The sequence below is a fragment of the Rhinichthys klamathensis genome, unplaced genomic scaffold (assembly GCF_029890125.1).
Source record: "Rhinichthys klamathensis goyatoka isolate OS25496 unplaced genomic scaffold, OSU_Roscu_1.1 h1tg000363l_1, whole genome shotgun sequence".
NCBI classification, from domain to species: Eukaryota; Metazoa; Chordata; class Actinopteri; order Cypriniformes; family Leuciscidae; genus Rhinichthys; species Rhinichthys klamathensis.
This window is the reverse complement of record NW_026606872.1, coordinates 363,839-382,631: the sequence shown is the minus strand read 5'-3', so window position 1 is coordinate 382,631 and position 18,793 is coordinate 363,839. Positions and strand designations below refer to the sequence as shown.

At 41.4% G+C, this 18,793-nt stretch overlaps 1 protein-coding gene across 1 annotated transcript; it reads left to right on the top strand.

Moving 5' to 3' along the window:
* Positions 1 to 1,194: 1,194 nt before the first annotated feature.
* Positions 1,195 to 15,071, top strand: ca9 (carbonic anhydrase IX). The gene is made up of 10 exons (XM_056233241.1): positions 1,195 to 1,267; positions 8,309 to 8,479; positions 9,322 to 9,464; positions 10,760 to 10,852; positions 10,981 to 11,047; positions 12,596 to 12,753; positions 12,851 to 12,977; positions 14,441 to 14,506; positions 14,585 to 14,678; positions 14,792 to 15,071. Exons 3-10 carry the CDS (start codon positions 9,345 to 9,347, stop codon positions 14,871 to 14,873), a joined length of 807 nt encoding a protein of 268 aa, XP_056089216.1. The 5' UTR covers positions 1,195 to 1,267; positions 8,309 to 8,479; positions 9,322 to 9,344; the 3' UTR covers positions 14,874 to 15,071.
* Positions 15,072 to 18,793: the final 3,722 nt, after the last annotated feature.

The window sequence follows — 18,793 nt, the reverse complement described above, 5'->3', positions numbered from 1 at the left end:
ATTAACGGTTATCAAAAGAATTTTGATTGTATTTCAAGATGAATATTTACTGGACTGAAGCAACTCAGCTTTACTTGATTGTCCAGGAAACATTTTATAGAAAAATCATGAGCAACAAATATGATCATCAGGCTTTTGGGGAAGGTTCATCTGTTCATCTCTCAATCATCATTGTGTTGCATTGCATTATATGTTTTAAAACTAGAGCTTTGATTATTAAACTAAGCATTGAAATATCATCTTACTTATAAATATCAGTCATCAGACTCGTCACTCTATATCTGCCAATAATATGTCTATGCATTAAGTATCTGCTATACTGTTATAAATATATTATTGATGTACATTACATGTAAATATCAGCATCTGCAGCAAACTGCATATTTTTAACTGCATATTTTTCCTCTGAATAAAGTTTGTTTTTTATCTCGATTATGAGCTCCATATTCTCACAATATCATAATTATCTTATGCAATTTTTAAAATAGGTTTTTATAAAATATTTAGTCTAAAGATTCATTGAAAAGGTCAGTTTCAAAAACTTTGATTTGTCTGACTTTTTTATATGTCAGGCTTTACAGGGTTAAACACATTCATGGATATTTTGACGACACCTGATTAGAACAAATCCTACTGTACCTACAGTCAACGCTATAACTTAAAAGCATTACAATTCTGCAACTCTGATCAAGGAAGTTAAAATTTAGCATGTATAGACTATAAGTTTCACATATTTGATATACACATGCATGTCTTTGGCTCTGTTTATAGAGTCTACAAGGAAGCATAATTAATATTTAGTATTATTTAGAATTGAATTAATGAATTTACGGACGTGTTTTTCACCTAAACTCTGCTCTAGTTTCGCAGGTTATTATTTTTATTGATAGTGCTAGTACTACTATGACTTATCTTCAGTGATGAAAAATATGTGCAAAAATTACTAGCTATACCAGCAAATAAGACAAATATTATTACACACACACACACACACACACACACACACACACACACACACACACACACACACACACACACACACACACACACACACACACACACACACACACACACACACACACACACACGCATGCACACACACACACACACACACACACACACACACACACACACACACACACACACACACACACACACACACACACACTTTTAACGGTCAAGCTTTTCAAGATAGTCTTTCTTTCCTGACATAATCTCTTTCCATTCTTCACAGGTTCTTCTCATCAGCACCAGTGGGGTTACCATGGTAAATATATAAACTATAACTGCCCACAATAACTTTTTTCCTTTCCTTTTCCTTTAAATAACTTTTAAGAGTTTTCCTTATGATTTTGCACTGAATTTCAAACTTACTAGCAGACAGTCTTACTAGTTACAGTACTTTAACCCAGTAACACTGTAATATAGGTATAATAGCCTACAGTGAGTGAAGGGAATCATAATTTATATTATTTGGTTTAGACATTTTGTTGCACTTATTTCATTATATAAAAGACTAGATTTTTTGTACAAGTCATTTCATAACAAATGAAAAATGTAATTACAATCAAATCAGGTCAACATGAAATCACTCTAGTAAGTGACATTTACTCGCACTTCCTAAAGAGTGAATAAAAACATGTATTTAAACATACAGTATCTGAATAATGAAACCGAAGGAGAGAAGGCAGGTCCAACACACTGGCCATGGGATGTGTCCCTCTGTCCTGCTGAAGACGAGTCCTCCTGCTGTTTAGCTGCGGCACATCGCATTAGTTTGACGTGATAAAACATCTAAAAAAAAAAAAGCTAAAAAAAAATGACATTTTTTACTCTGCGTGACGTTTTTGCCTCTTTATGTTGTCAGTGTCAGAAACACGGTAAACTGTGTCCTTTCACAATCTGTGTTTCCATCATGAGCATCATTATTCAGTTGGTTTAATCATGTTTGACCTATTTGTTGAACATAACAGGATTTAGTCTGGTAGCATTGTGCCACTTTATTCACTTGTGAATGATAAGCATTTTCATTTTTGAAATATATGAACTGCTTGTCTATTATAGAGCACTTCATGGGCCTCGTCACCTGTGTCGCTCATAAAGCGAACCAGAGCGATTTCCCATAGTCAGTGTTTTGTACTAAATGAAACACATGAATGAGAACCTTAAAGGAGTAGTTCACTTCAGTATTAAAATTTCCTGATAGTTTACTTTTCCACACGCCATCCAAGATATTAATGTCGTTCTTTCTTCAGTCAAAAAGAAATGAAGGTTTTTGAGGAAAACATGGAGTTCCCTTTCGAACGGTCACTTCGTATTGCGTAGCTATACGCAGTGGGGAAACTCCTTTTCCTCGATTTCCTGAAGCCTTTATGTAAAGCGCATTTGCAGCTGCACAGCAGAACATGAGCGTCTGGCTCGCTCATAGGCTGCGCTGCGGCAACTGCATATCCAATGGCGCGGGCGCCTCTGACGTGCGACCAATGAGATCACTCTGCATCATACACGTCAGAGCCCACCTAGGGGGCGTGTCCTCAGACTATAATAGTCCCCGAATTCGCCATTATAGCAGATTTTACTCCTTCAGCGAAAAAATTCACGTCTCTGACCATTTATTGAAACCTTCGCCGTCGAACAAGCCTTCAGCCTGAGCGAGCTACAGTTCAGCAGACGACACTTCAACCGTGTTTCTCCTGACGCCGTCTCTCCTGTGGCTATCCGGCGATATCCTTTTTCATTACTCATTGCATTTAACTGTGTGTTTTATCTGTACGAGCGTTGTTTCAAATGCCTCGTGTCAAGACCTGCGCCACGTGCCTGCGCCTCCGGTCAGGCTGCATCAGCCCTGCACACGATGTCCGTGCTGCAGGTTTACCAGGCCAAACTCCTCCGGTCTCTGGACGAGGCTGGCCCCGGACCCTGAGGCCTTTCGGGACCTGCGAAGCGCCACGGACTTGGCCTTGAGAGCTACCAAGGCCACAGCACAGGCTATCGGGAGGAATATGACGAGTTTGGTCGTGCTCGAACGCCACCTCTGGCTTACCCTCACTGACATTAAGGACGCGGAGAGAACGAGGTTCCTCGACGCCCCAGTATCCAGTACCGGCCTCTTCGGCCCGGCGGTGAAGGGGTTCTCGGAGAGATACACCGAGGCACAGAAAGCGTCCCACGCCATGCGTCACTTCTTGTCTAAACCCTCTAGCTCGGCGTCGAGTGCTCACAAGCTAGCCCCGTCGACGCCTCGGCCAACAAAGCCCGCAAAACAAGCCTCTCAGCCCCGCCCTGCGGCTGATGCCCAGCGCCAGCCGAGAGCAACCAAGCGCTTCCCGCTTCCCCGACGCCAATGCCTGAGACCAAGCACCGCGCCCCACTCAGCGCCGCCAAAGTCGTCCTAGCACGCAGAGGAAAGAGAGAGGGCACGGGTCCCGCACTAGCCGGACCACCCTCGAAGAAGCCAAGAAAACTTCCCACAGCCCCCTGTTCAGTTCAGGCGGCTGGGGATTTTATTACTGCAAACAGGCCCGCAACAGTAAGCGCGTTCTTGCAAACAAACGCCATTTTCACGGCGACCCAAATAAAGCACAAAAAGAGCATGTTTCACAAACACAACACACGGGTTCACGGTCCCCCTTCATCAGGCGGCCCCTCCCCCGTTGTAATACTGACTTCCCCACACGCGAACGCTTGTACAGTCAGTCCAATACTCAATGTGTGCACAAATCACAATATAAGGGTGTCAGGTCCCCCTTCACTAGGCGGCCCCTCCCCTGTTGTAACACTGACTTCTCCACACGCAAATGCTTGTATAGTCAGTCCAATACTCAATGTGTGCAAAAATCACAATATAATGGTATCTGGTCCCCCTGCATTAGGCGACCAGCCCCAATCTGTGTGTCAAGCCCTAGCCACACGGGTTCTAGCCTGGCAAGCTATCCCCGGTGTGTCGAGTTGGGTCATAAACACTATAAAACGAGGTTACTCGCTCCAATTCGCTCGCAGACCCCCAAAATTTCAGGCGGTTCTCGAGACTTCGGTGAGAAGCAAAGTGGGTCACGTGCTTCGCAGCGAAGTACAGAATCTTTTAGCAAAAGGGGCGATAGAATTAGTCCCCCCCCCCGCGCTAAAACATATGGGTTTTTACAGCCGCTATTTTCTGATTCCGAAAAAAGACGGCAGTCTCAGACCCATTCTAGATTTGAGACATTTGAACAAAGCTCTCATGAGGCGGCCGTTCAAAATGTTAACTATCAAACATATCCTCGCGCAAGTGCGCCCGGGGGATTGGTTTGTCACAATGGATCTGAAAGATGCTTACTTTCACATTCAAATAAATCCTCGTCACAGGCCATTCTTGAGATTCGCCTTCGAGGGCCAGGCTTATCAATACACCGTTCTGCCTATCTTTGGCACCTCGCACATTCACGAAGTGTGTGGATGCGGCGCTTTCTCCTCTGAGACATCAGGGAGTGCGCGTGTTGAATTATCTCGATGACTGGCTGGTGCTGGCACAGTCGAGAATCGAGCTATTAGCTCACAGAGATTTGATTCTCGGCCATCTAAAATGCCTGGGTTTCACAATCAATGTTTCAAAAAGCAAACTAACCCCCAGCCAGAGCGTGATCTTTCTGGGCACAGTTTTAGACTCGAGAGCTATGACAGCGCGACTCACACCAGAGCGCGCGCTCTCAGTGCGAGCGCTTGCAGGCACTTTCAGAGCGCGCGAGCGCGCGCCACTGAAGAAATTTCAGAAACTGCTTGGTCTCATGGCAGCAGCATCGCCAGTACTCCGCTTGGAATTACTGCGCATGCGCCCGCTGCAGCATTGGCTGAAACGCCATGTGCCAACTCACGCATGGCAGTCAGGCAACTTGCGCGTTATAGTGAATCACGGTTGTTTAAGAACCCTGATGCCCTGGCGGGCTCAGAACTGGTACCACAAGGGGGTGACAATGGGAACAATTTCCAGGAGGAAAGTGGTTCTTACAGATGCGTCCAACCTGGGTTGGGGAGCTCAGCATGAGGGCATGCCTGCATCCGGCCTCTGGTCGAGCACGGAGCAGAGCTTACATATCAACTGTCTGGAGATGAAAGCAGTTGGTTTGGCCCTGAAGGCATTTCTGTCGAACCTCAGAGGTCACCATGTTTTAGTCCGCACAGACAATATGTCAGTGGTGGTCTAAATAAATCGCCAGGGGGGCATCAGGTCAGGAAACCTGCATGCGATGGCGAGAGACCTCCTCTTATGGGCACAAACCAACCTGAACTCTCTGAGGGCAGCGCATATCCCAGGCGTCCAGAATGTGAGCGCGGATATGCTCTCACGGGGCAACACTCCCCTCGGCGAGTGGTCCCTGAACCCACAGACGGTCAGTCTGATATGGAAGGTGTTTGGAGAGGCCGAAATAGACCTTTTCGCCTCGAGAATCAACACCCACTGCAAATTGTTCTTCTCGAAGAACAGGGACGCGCTGGCCCATGTCTGGCCCAACCATCCCCTTTATGCCTTTCCCCCCGTTTCAATGATTCCACAAGTCATCAAACGGGTCAGAGAGAGCGGATGCCCAGTCCTTCTGGTGGCCCCTCTCTGGAAAACCAGACCGTGGTTCCCGGAACTGGTTCAGTTATCGGACACAATCCCATGGCCTGTCCCACTGAGGAAAGACCTCCTCACACAGGCGAACGGGACACTGTGGCATCCGAGACCCGATTTATAGGCCCTCCATGTTTGGCCCCTCAACGGGTACCAAAGGTCCTTCCTGAGAAGGTTCTAAGCACCATTTCTGAAGCCAGGGCCCCTTCGACTCGGCGCCTTTATGCTTCAAAATGGTCGGTTTTTCCAGCTGGTGCTCGGAAAATCAGGCTGACCCAGAGTCATGTGAGATATCTGTGGTTACATTCTTAAAAGGGGCTGCTGGATGAGGGTCGCTCCCCGTCCACGCTCAAAGTGTATGTGGCAGCCATAGCAGCACATTATGTTCTGGTGGCTGGCCAGTCACTGGGAAAAAACGACCTGGTCGTGAGATTCCTTAAAGGTGCTAGGAGAATGAACCCCTCCAGACCTCCGTCTGTGCTGTCTTGGGACCTCTCCACGGTCCTGGGGGCTCTGAAAGGTCCGCCTTTTGAACCGCTCCAATCGGTTGATCTAAAACCTCTCTCGCTGAAGACCGCTCTCCTTATGGCGTTGGCATCCATCAAGCGAGTGGGAGATCTGCAGGCGCTCTCTGTGAGCCCTGCATGTTTGGAGTTGGGTCCAGATGGCTCCAGAGTCATCCTCAAGCCATGACATGGTTACGTTCCTAAAGTGCTCTCAACACTGTTCAGAGCACAGGTGGTGACGTTATCAGCCCTCCCTCCTTCTGCAGAGGATGGAGAGGTTAATCTTCTCTGCCCTGTCAGAGCGCTGAGAATCTATCTGGAGCGTTCTGCGTCTTTTAGACAATCAGAACAGCTTTTTGTCTGCTTTGGTGGTAGATCCAAGGGGGATCCAGTCACTAAGCAAAGACTGTCTAGATGGATAGTGGATGCTATTTCTATGGCTTATACCGCAGCGGGTCAAGTTTGCCCTATAGGCATCAGGGCCCATTCGACCAGAGGTATGGCCTCGTCATGGGCTTGGTCATCTGGCATTCCCATCAGGGATATTTGTGATGCGGCCGGCTGGTCCTCGCCTTCCACATTTATGAATTTCCATAATATGGAAGTGCCTTCCCTGCAGGCGAAGATGCTTTCGGTATGATTAAGACCCGTCGGTGGCTGGTCTTGTCATATATTACTGTGCACAATCACATTCACATATATATAAAACCCGCTTTGGCCGGTTATATACCATACATATATAAACCCGCTTTGGCCGGTTATAATTATATATATAAACCCACTTGACTGGTGGTATGTTCATATACTAATAACCCCGACAGGGTCTGGGTTCATTGGTGTAGTAGGTTGGGTTATTACTAACTGAGGTGTACTATTTAGACCTGACGGTGTCTGGTCTATTTATACATAATTATGCGGTTATGGCTTGTTCTGTATAGCCTCGTGAGACCATCCTGATCTCGCGAGCTTTCAAGGTTTCACTCGCAGATCAGTCTGGATACTTTCCGTTAAAGAAAATTTGGGAGCAGTTCACCAAACGAACGTCCAATCAGCGTTGGCTTTGAGGCGGGTTGAGGTGTGACGCAACGAGAAGCGCGTCAGTTCAGTCTAAAGAACATGTCGGCTTCAGCGGATGAAACTAGCATCAGCGTGGCTATCGAGCAAGTTTTATCGGAATTACAGAGTATTTCTTCACTGAAAGAAAAGCAAAACACTGCTCTGGAGGCTTTTCTCAGAGGAGAAGATACGCTCTGTTAGTACGTCATATGCTTCGTTGATCTGATTGGTTGATTTGGCCCGTCTTTCACCAACATAGGCCAATCAGCTAACCAGTATTTTCGCCCCTTACCAAAACTACTTCAACGGAAGGTTTCCAGATGGATATGCGGAGCAAATCCATCTGGCGGAGTCAGGTTATGTTCTGTATGCTCAGGGGTCCTGAGTTGCAGTAGCAGCCAGTTATCCAGTGTGGCGTTTTGCATGGCGTCCCCACTGCGTATAGCTACGCAATACGAAGTGACCGTTTGAAAGGGAACTACTCGGTTACTCACGTAACCTCAGTTCCCTGAGTTAGGGCACGAGTATTGCGTAGCCAGCCGCACTATAGTAACATGGCAAGTTGTCGCTTCAGTCGTTAAACCTGCTATAATGGCGAATTCGGGGACGTTTATAGTCTGAGGACACGCCCCCTAGGCGGGCTCTGACGTGCGACCAATGAGATCACTCTGCGTCATACACGTCAGAGCCCGCAGTTGCCGCAGCGCAGCCTATGAGCGAGCCAGACGCTCATGTTCTGCTGTGCAGCTGCAAATGCGCTTTACATAAAGGCTTCAGTAAATCGAGGAAAAGGAGTTTCCCCACTGCGTATAGCTACGCAATACTCGTTCCCTAACTCAGGGAACTGAGGTTACACCGAGTTTCAGTGCAGCTTCAAAGTCTCGACATGATCCCAGCCGAGGAATAAGAGTCTTATCTAGACAAACCAGCGGACATTTTATAAACAAAATAAACCATTAAATACTTTTTAACCATAAATGCTCATCTTTGCAAAGAAATTCAACTGTGTCCCGAAGAAGATTTATCTATTCCATACTAGTGCTTTTTTGTATTTAGTCCAATACATTTGAAGAATACTGCTATTTCTCACCAGGCTCTGAACTTTTGAATAAAGTGATATTGTTCAGGCTGATATTAATGATTTTCACTGTCTCAGATCAGGAGCGATGGCCATCTGCGTTTGAGCACTGCAGGGGGAAGTCTCAGTCTCCAGTCAACATAGACACTCATAAGGTTTTCTATGAGCCCAGACTCCCTGCCATTCAGCTGGAGGGTTATGATCTCACCGGCTCGCCCGCTCTCACACTCATCAACAACGGACACACACGTAAGTCAAGGCCAAACGCAAGGTTTCCAGCACGGACGAATGTCACATCTGCACACCAGAACAAAACATCTCTGGAATTAAAAAAGTGTTATAAGTATATTGCTGTTCAACAAACAAAAAGTTTATATGAAGTATCCTAAATTTTATTGCAAGTTACTTTTATTTTTGCTTCAACAAAACTTGTTTAAAATGAAGTCAAAGCAATTGTTACATCTCCGAGCAACACACAACGAGGTGTTTCGTTTCTAAATGAATCAGAGTTTTTGAAAACACAGTTGAGTGAATGTTTCAATGACTCACATGTTTCGGTCCTGAATCAGTGTTGATCAAGTTTGTCGAGTGAATGATTTAGTCTTAATAAATTAACTCATAAAGAAGGTCACTTGTTGCCAGTTTAATGTTTTTACCGCTAGAAGTGTAAAGTTTAAAAGAGTAGCTTTAAATACTTAGAAATACAAAATGGACTTAATTTTACTTTATTTATTTACCAGTTGTTTCGCTGTTGATTTTGAAAGATTACATTTCACCAAATAAAAGGCTGTCATTCAAAAAACAGTCGGTATTATTTTATGATACGTTTACTTTCTATCCTTTTTCAAAGCTTAAAGAGAAGTCCAGCAATCTTTTATAAAAAAAAATTATTATAAAAAAATGTCCTTTTAATTTAATTTTATGTTCAAAAAGGAAAGTAAATAATGATATGAAGTGTGACACTTTTGCCCTCGGTTGAAACCAGAGTTTGTTTCACTCGTTGTATTGCCTGCGGTGTGAAAGGTCCACCGTTTGGCTGGCACATGTTGATGTACTGAGCCTGAAGTGCCTGTTTGCTGTTCTCCTGTCAGTGCAGCTGAGCCTGCCGAGCAGCATGCGCATCGTGACGGGCTTTGAGCATGTGTACGTCGCAGCCCAGCTTCACTTTCACTGGGGAACTACAGCAGTCCCTGGCTCAGAGCACACCGTGGATAACATACACTTCCCGGCTGAGGTGAGCAGAGATGGAGGCCGTTTATAAAACTATAGCCACTTTCACACATGCAGCCTTTTCTGGAAAACTACAATAACCTTTCATCGTTTAGAGATCATGTTGAGAGGTGTAGACACACTGAGAAATAATACTGGTAAATCACTTCTGGCTTTTACGGGGATGAGAAGGGATGCTCTGTGTGAACAAAGCTTACCTGTATGAGGTCAGGACTGCTTTAGGCCAATCATGATGTTCCCATATGGATATACGACATACACTATTACTGTTAGTGTTTACAGCACTGTGACTCGAACAGTGAATGTGTGTGCTGCTGTGTGAATCCTTTCACTAAAACGACAGAAGGTAGGCCTACATTTAACAAAAAAGGCAATCCAGCAATTTTAAGGCGTGGATTTTAATGTTTTAAAGTGGCTAATGTAAAGCAACAGCCAATAATTTTTTTCCGTATGGAATTCCCAAACTGATCTCATGAGAAACCATAACTATTGAACGAGGTGACGATATCATACGAATTCATATGATGTGATCCGTACCAAAATTAGTTTTTTTCTTCATAAATGTATCATGAAGCTCCAGCCCTATAACCGTCAACGGGCTGGCTGTATGTAGATCATGCAAAAACATGCAAATGGGAAGATGAATTTAGCCATCAATTCACCAAAACTTAAAACAGTTATGAATTGCCATGAGATTGTGTCTATTGTTGTTTTTTTAATTGTTTTTTTTTTATTAATATAATGTGTTTTAAATATGTAGCCTATATATTTGTTCAACATTTTTTACAACTTGTTTGCTGTTTTAGAAAAAAATGTTTTACATTTCGTTTTTGAATTAAAAGTTAGGAAAAGAAGTTGATGCAGATTGGTGTTAAACTAATTTTGATCAAGTAAATTTGATTAACAAATTAAATGCATTACAAAATTTAAACTGAATTCCATATTTTCTATAGTTTTTCAAACCAGCGTACTTACTGTTACAGTTCACACATCCAGCAAATGCATTCTTTTGCCTGAAGTTTGACATTTTGAGATCATTTAAAGGTGTAAAAACAAAAACACACTGACTTACAGATGTTAATTCTGAAAGAGTTTCCACATCCCTAGTCTCCCCTACATCTCAGCTTTCTTTAACAAACTATTCCATCATTCAGTCAATTTCTCCCTAAAAATCAACACTGAAAAAGTCTGCAGATTCTTTCTTTCCTAATCATAAGTGATTACAAACATTGCAAATAATGTGTAACATATTGCATAATACTACGTTACGACAATTTCCCCATTTCCTCATTTCCCCAGATCCACGTGGTTCATTATAACTCCAAATATGCAAATCTGATTGAGGCTGCTAGTAAAGCTGATGGATTGGCAGTGTTAGGAGGATTCATAGGTGTAAGTCTTCTGACTAAAACCTTTCTGGCTACAGCAAACTTTTCTAAGCAGCAGAATGTGGTTTGATTAATAACGTCTTTGCAAATACTTCGTTTGTTAATATTTTCTTTTGACTTTTTCCTCAACAGATTGGCCTGCATGAAAATGACAACTATGAAAAGATCCTGTCTGCTTTAACAGACATCAGCATAGAGGGTAAGAACGGGAACTAATGCCACAGTTATACTGAAAGCTGGCACAGAAATGCTTCTAGGCTGTTTAATGCTGATCAGAAGAGGCACAAAAACTGTATTCACAGCAGGCGTTTAGAGCACTTTTGGAGTCCTTAAAGGGATAGTTCACCCAAAAATGAAAATGAAGTCATTAATTACTCGCCCTCATGTTGTTACAACCCCCGTAAGACCTTCGTTTATCTTCGGAACACAAATGAAGATATTTTGATTAAATTTGAGAGCTGGATCACTGCTACATAGGCTTCCTAAGGGAGTGAAACTTGACGGCCCAGAAAGTCATTGAAGAAAATGTTCAAATAGTCCAAGTGACTACAGTGGCTCAACTATAAGTTTATCAAGCGACGAGAATACTTTTTGTGCGGAAAAACAAACAAAAATAACGACTTTATTCGACTATTCCTTTTCTTCCTTGTGGGCCTGAGATGAGAGTTCAAGAGATTTCCACGACGCATGCACGAGAACTGAACAAGAAGTAGTAGAAGAAGAACGTCCTCTTCTCAGTTCTCGCGCATGCATCGTGGAAATCTCTTGAACTCTCGTCTCAGGCCCACAAGGAAGAAAAGGAATAGTCGAATAAAGTCGTTATTTTTGTTTGTTTTTCCGCACAAAAAGTACTCGGTACATATATTGTTCTCATCAAGCCGGACAACTTTCTAATTTACAGTCATTAGCTCCGACCAACAGAAAGTCAGTTATTCTGTACATTTTATAATGTGGATTTTGAATTACTGCTCCGAAAGGCTTCATACGATTCACACCAAACTTTCTCACCATGATGCCAATATTGCAAACAGTCATTTCTTCTAAATAATAAATGAATTTATTAGACCATATAAAGACCATTTATTTATATATAAAACAATACAAATAAAAAGTAAAAAACACATTTTATTATTTTTTATATCCAATCTATAATTACTGCTTTATGTGCAGGTTAAAAATATGCAGATTTCGTGCTATCTGGTTAAAATAAATAAATCAAATCAAATGTAATGCTTATTAAGGTCTATTTATAAACAGGGTTGAGAAAAGCCTTGTTGAAGAGAACAGAGGTTTCAGACATGATTACTTTTATTAGCTATTGCATTTGGATATATATTTAGACATTATCAAAGAATACTTTCTGTCACAGCTTAGATTTTATTTTTGTTTAAAATTTTGTTGGATTTTCTGGCTCAACTAGCCAGTCTCCAACTGATCTGTGTGTGTGTGTGTGTGTGTGTGTGTGTGTGTGTAAATGTGTAAATGTGTAAATATGTAAATATGGCATATTAAGTTGATTTTGACAGTTCTTTCACATTTACACACTTTAAATGCACATTGCCCACCTACGCTTTATTTTAGTTTGGCTTTTATGTGCCATTGCGTCTTTACACTGAATTCTGAGCAGCCTTAACTCGACTGTGTGAAGATGCCTTAATATCTGTCAACTAAGAAAAGCATTGCTGATGTTTCTGAACCAAGTGGAGATGTATTATCGTCTAACCTGATCTAATGGTCTTTTTGTCAGAGTCAAACACTGAGATTCCTGGTTTTAATGTGCGCCATCTTCTGCCAAACAGCCTGGAGGGGTTTTACAGGTACGCCGGGTCCCTGACGACCCCTCCCTGCTTTCAGACGGTCAGCTGGACTCTGTTCAATGACTCGATCAGAGTGTCAAGAAGACAGGTCAGGCTATCTCACAGCCTCATCTTCAACCTGGACAGAAACACATGAACATGGCATTATCTTGCATAACTCACCGCGTTCTTCTTTCTTCTGCTAGCTAGCGGCATTGGAGGACTCGCTGAAGACTGAACACAACAAGCTTCTGTCCAGAAACTTCAGAGCGCCACAACTCCTGCACGGGAGAAAAGTGCTGGCATCTTTCCACACCGCATCCACTACGGGAAGTATGTGCATTAGGTCTCTTTTAGACCCGTGTAACATTAAAAATGTAGATTAGTCTAATATAAATTCGAAAAGTAAGACTGATTACCCCGTGTTAATCGCCAGTGGGTCACCAGTTCTTAAGACAGTCTGAACTTATCGGCTATATGTTTATGCAACTGGCCCCTGCTTTCTTCACAACTTACAGTGGCCCCTAGAAGCATCGGAAGTCTTATTTATGAAAACGGCTGAATATCTTATATTACAAAAAAGCTACATGATCAAATTAAGCATATGATGCGTTGTATTGTGTACATGCACGTTGTTCTGCAAAACTCTTGGCGACTGTGTTTTTGCTGTTATTGGGGATGGAGTGGGGAAGGTTTAGGGTTAGGGTTCATTCAGTAGTGTTATTACATGTGATTAGCATTTATTTACACAAGTGATTTAAAAACAGCTAATATTAAGTGGCTCTATAGCGTTGTATCTTTTTAAACCCAAAAAAATTCTAAATGCCACTTGTTTTAATATTATTTCAAGAAAATATTCAGTAATTTATCTACACTGACTCTCAGGCCCTGTTTACACGAAAACGATTCCGGGTGAAAACGTAATAATATTTTATCGGATGTGCCTTTCGTTTACACGGCGATGGCGTTTTTGGGGCTTAAAAACGCAAAAAAGTGAAACCACCCTCCAAAGTGGAAATCTTAAAAACGCTCCACCGTCGCGTTTCCGTCTAAACGGGTAAAAACGCAAATCTGCTCATGGCGGCTCTCGTCGCGTACGCATTTACGTCACAGGCATGCGCCAGTACAGGAAAATAACAACCAACATGTCGGATTATTTCCATACGTCGGACCTTCAAGTTGCCCTAGCAGCTCTGATAAACGTCCAAGAGTCTTTTCAATTTCGCGCTACTAGGGAGAGAAGTAGAAGGAAGGTTGTACGCAGGCGCACGGACTTGTTGTTGTTGTGTGGCAGTGCTTCACATTGCCACCTAGCCGCCTGGAGTGCATACTACATCGCATTTCTAACACTTTTGCGTCTCCATATGCACGCAGATTTCCCCCCCATAACGCTCGTCTAAACGCAGAATAAAAAGTGAAAACGAAACGCCACTTTTGCGTTTTCTCTTCAGATCGTTTCCGTGTAAACATGGCCTCAGATGAGAACAAATTTTGAATTGAAGTGAGCTGGAAAATTACACTAATTTTGCAACATCAACACAGTTATTGAACTGAAACGAATCCACATCGAACTAAATTGAGCTGAATAATGATACTATTATCTTCTGCAGAGCTGCTTTACAGCGGAAATTAAATACATTTTACAACATTTACACTCTTATTTTCCGGCTTATTACTGTGAAGTAAAAAAATCCAAATTGTGCTGGATTTGGCTGATATATGATTCTGTTAAATAACACATATGATGCGTAATTCACATTTATCAGTGTATGTAGATTAAGTGTTGCTTTCCACAGAAGCCGGAGAAGCTCCACGGCCTGAAACACACGACAACAGTGTAATGAAAACTAGTGGAGCTGAATGTAAGAATCTCTCATTTACTGTATGTGTAATGCAAACCTGATTACAAATCGACTGGAGACAATGTGATGTGTTGACAGGGCACGTTCTGGCCATTACGTTTGGCGTTCTCTTCGCCGTCACATTGCTGGTCTTCTCCGTGTACACATATCGACAGCAGAAAAAGTACTCAAAGTATGTTCATGCCCATCTTATTCATCACCACTTGATTTAAGACAGGTTGTGTTTGTAACTTTTACTGCTCTCCGCTTTTTGGACTTCACGTGCTTCTCTCTGTCTCTCTACAGGTTTAAAAAAGACTCCAAGCAAAATGTTATTTATAAACCAGCTGCCAAAGACGCAGATCCAACCTCTGTTACTGTAACATGAGCCACGGTTATTCTGAAACTGTTGTGTCTTGTTTGTTTGTTTGTTGAGGAATGAGTCTTGAAAGTGAGATTTTGGAATGAATTTTCCAAACAAAATATGGTTTGCAAACTAGTAGAAGCGTTTGTCTGTGATCAATCTTATAACTATGTTGTATCGTTGTATGTTCTGGTATGTTGTAGCTATGTCACTATATGTGTCAGGATATTGTTAACATACACGCTTAAAATAAAGGTTCCAAAAGGGGTTTTCGCATTCAAAGAAGAACTAATGGAATGTGAATATTCCATGGATGATGAAGGTTCTTTATGGAACTACAGATGCCAATATAGAACATTCATTTTAAGAGTGTAAATGTGTCTAATATTAAAGTTTTTTTTTAATATTTTAGTTTTTTCCAAAATGTTGGAATTTAGGAAATTAATCAGATCATAATATCAAGTAAATATTTCATTCATCCACCCACAAAATGTATTGTGGTATTTTAAGTTTCTAAAGTTAGCTCTGAAAAGCTCCCAGCCTACATTCCCACAATCCAGCCTTCTGAGAGTGGACCACAAACATGATTCACTCATTTTATGCTGACGATTTCCACACATTCTTATGTGAAGCTGCGTGACGAATCCTGTAGGCACCAGTATTGCTTAAGATGATTAAACTTTGATATCTGAAAGCTCTTACTGTTTCTCATTTAAAGTTCATGAGTTACATTATATATGTTAAATGTATAGAAAGTTATGCCTGGTCATGTAAAGGATTGTGTGTATTTCAACACAACTCTGGTGAAGACTGAAGAATTATGCAATCTAAAGCACTGGGGAGGTCACGGGGTCAGTTACACATTGACCGAAGGGCAGAGGTCACATGACCCTGAGAGCCTAACGTGTCAAAGCAGCAAATATCACTAACACTTTACTAAGTTAAGTTAAGGCAATAGCTACCTTGAAACAGCAGTGCTTTGCATTTACTAATCTTGGTTAATGTCAATTTCTACATAAACAGAGTAGTTGCCAAAAGTGATGTCCGGCAGGGATATTTGCTCTTAATGATCCTAAAAGCTTGATTAAACCATCAAAATGTGAGATATATATATAATATATATATATATATATATATATATATATATATTATAAATATGAAGAACACTAAACTTGGTTAAAGTCAAAAAGCCAAACTACAACTACAGGTTTTTTTTAAATGCAAAAATAAAAAAAAAGCATAGAAAAACAAAAAGCTTACAGGAAAGAAAAAAAAACATACATTGACTACAACATAATCAGCAATATTTAGTTGTTTCTCTCGTTTTTGCTGACAGAAATTATGCCGGAATGTTTCATTGCGTTATAAAACTATTGACTAACAAAATCTTGAATACATTTTTCATATTTGAATAAGATGTATTTTTCCCAGAAAGATATCACTTTGGCCACTGCTGTACATTTGTAACATTTTAGGAATGAACATGAATTAATAAAATATTTAAACACTAACAATAAACTAGATTAATGCCGTGTAGTCATGATACCGGAGGCATTCACCAATGTTAATGAATTGAACGTCGATGTAAAGTGTCACCCAAACACACTGGAGTCCAAACATCACTTGATGCATTCAGTTAAATGTGCACCATATCTGCATGAGCACATATTTCACTTCCCCACAAATAACTGTGACTCCATGAAATGATTAACAGGGTCTTTTTAATCTTTTTGTGTTTTTATAATCAATCAATCAATGAACCGCAATCTGATTCCCTGTTTGGCACATCATATTCTTAGAAACATTATAAAGCAACATTAAAATGTTACATAATTACAAGAAGTCCTTTTGTAATTGAAATTCAGGAAAGCACCGAGTTATTGTGTCTCAATATACAGAACAGAGCATGAAGAGAGATGCATCTGCACAGGTCTGAACACTGGATGCCAAGCGCAGAGCACACACACACACACACACACACACACGGAGGATGAGTACAGAGAGTAATACACACACTGAGCGCTGTGTGTGTGTGCGTTACGGCTGGTGTGTCAGTGATACTGCGATGATGTTAGTGTGCTGGGTTAGGAATTAAAGCTGTGTGTGAGTCTTTGAGATGATGAGTGTGAGATCTTCATCCGACTGTCCTGCACGTGATGACAACACTGTCCACTTCCCGGGAATATCCAGACATTGCTTCCCGTCCACGCGTGTGAAGGTTGCATTCAATTGTCAGAAATAGATTGAAAATGAGGTTTAGCTGCTCTGTTACTGAGCTACAAACAAATGGCGGATACACTTTATTTTAACGTGTCCTTGTTACTGTAGGTACTGAGTAATAATACTTAACATGTACTTACTATAAGGGTAGTTGTGTGTAATTATGCATAATTTACTGTCATGACTATAGTACATAGTACATGCAATGTGTGTAACAAGGACACGGTAAAATTAAATGTTATCCAAATGACTTATTCAATATTGACGAAAAATGATGGTTACACTATTTTAAGGTGTCCGTGTTTCAGGTATAAGGTAACTATACGGGTAAGGTTAGGGACAGGGTTAGTACCTAGTTATGGTAATTACAGTAACACTTTACAATCAGGTTCATTAGTTGACTACCTAATCAACATGAACTATGAATGAACAATACTTCTATTATTGTTTTTATTAATCTTAGTTAATATTAGTTTCAACATTTACTAATACGTTATTAAAACCAAAGGTTGTATTTGTTAACATTAGTTAAAGCTGCTGTCCGTAGCTTTTTTTGGGTTAAAAATTATCCAAAATACATATTTGATAAAATACATAACCAGCCAGTGTTCAAAACTATCTGCTTGCCTTAGCTCGATGCAAAACGGTAAGCTTGTAATAATGTTTTTAATTTTAGTGGTACTGGTGGATTTCCGCGGGAGATTCGAGCATGTCTTTGCGTCATTACGTCACATCTGTACACATAAAGAAGGAGTCTCGGCTAGTATAAGCTATATTGCGTGTGAGGATGTTGGAGGTAGAGATTTATAGCCTTTTCTCACAGCACTTGATATAATTAAACTTATCAATTTGATGTCGGATCCAGAAAGGTTCAAACGACGATCATCATCAGTGACAACTAGAGACTCACCCGCTGTAACATGCAAAAGACTTCGTTCGGACTTCGGAGTGGCTACAGAAAAAAAGAGACTGCAACCGGACCCATGCGAAAACAAGGATAATATCGGAAGGACATTACATGATGTAGTCACGCAATGCTTGCTGATGTTGTTAACATTAACAATTAGAGAACATAGTATAGCTACTTTGCACGGTTTTGCGTGAAATGATAACTTATAAGCAATTGTTAGATTTAATCAGCGCGATTTACTGCAATGTCAGAACCAGAACAAAGGTGGATGTTTCTTACTAGTTCAGATGACATTTCCCGGTGAAAATTCTTATGTTGGTCATACTTCCAAAAAGAATAATCTGTGATTCTGAATGACAATATCCACATCGGCGCGGTGACCGACAGCTGCACACTCTCCTCAAACACTGTGTTCATCCGCGCTGTGCCGTGTCGAGGGTGTTGAACTACAACCCACGTAAAGTTGATAATTCTGCGAATGACTGCAATTGCAGATTTCGAACAGAGATGGCGACAAAGAGGAAAAATGCCGGACTGCAGCTTTAATGCACTGTGAACTAACAATGAACAGCTGTATTTTTATTAACTAACATTAACAAAGATTAAGAAATACTGTAACAAGTGTATTGCTCATTGTTAGTTCATGCTAGTTACTACATTAACTAATGAAGCTTATTGTAAATGCTACCGTAATTACTATAAGTACATAGTATGCACATGGGGAACAGGACTGTAAAATGAAGTGCTGATGGATTTGGTTTAGGGTCAGTCGCATTAAACACCACCAGAACGACTTTAGAAACTGATGATAGGC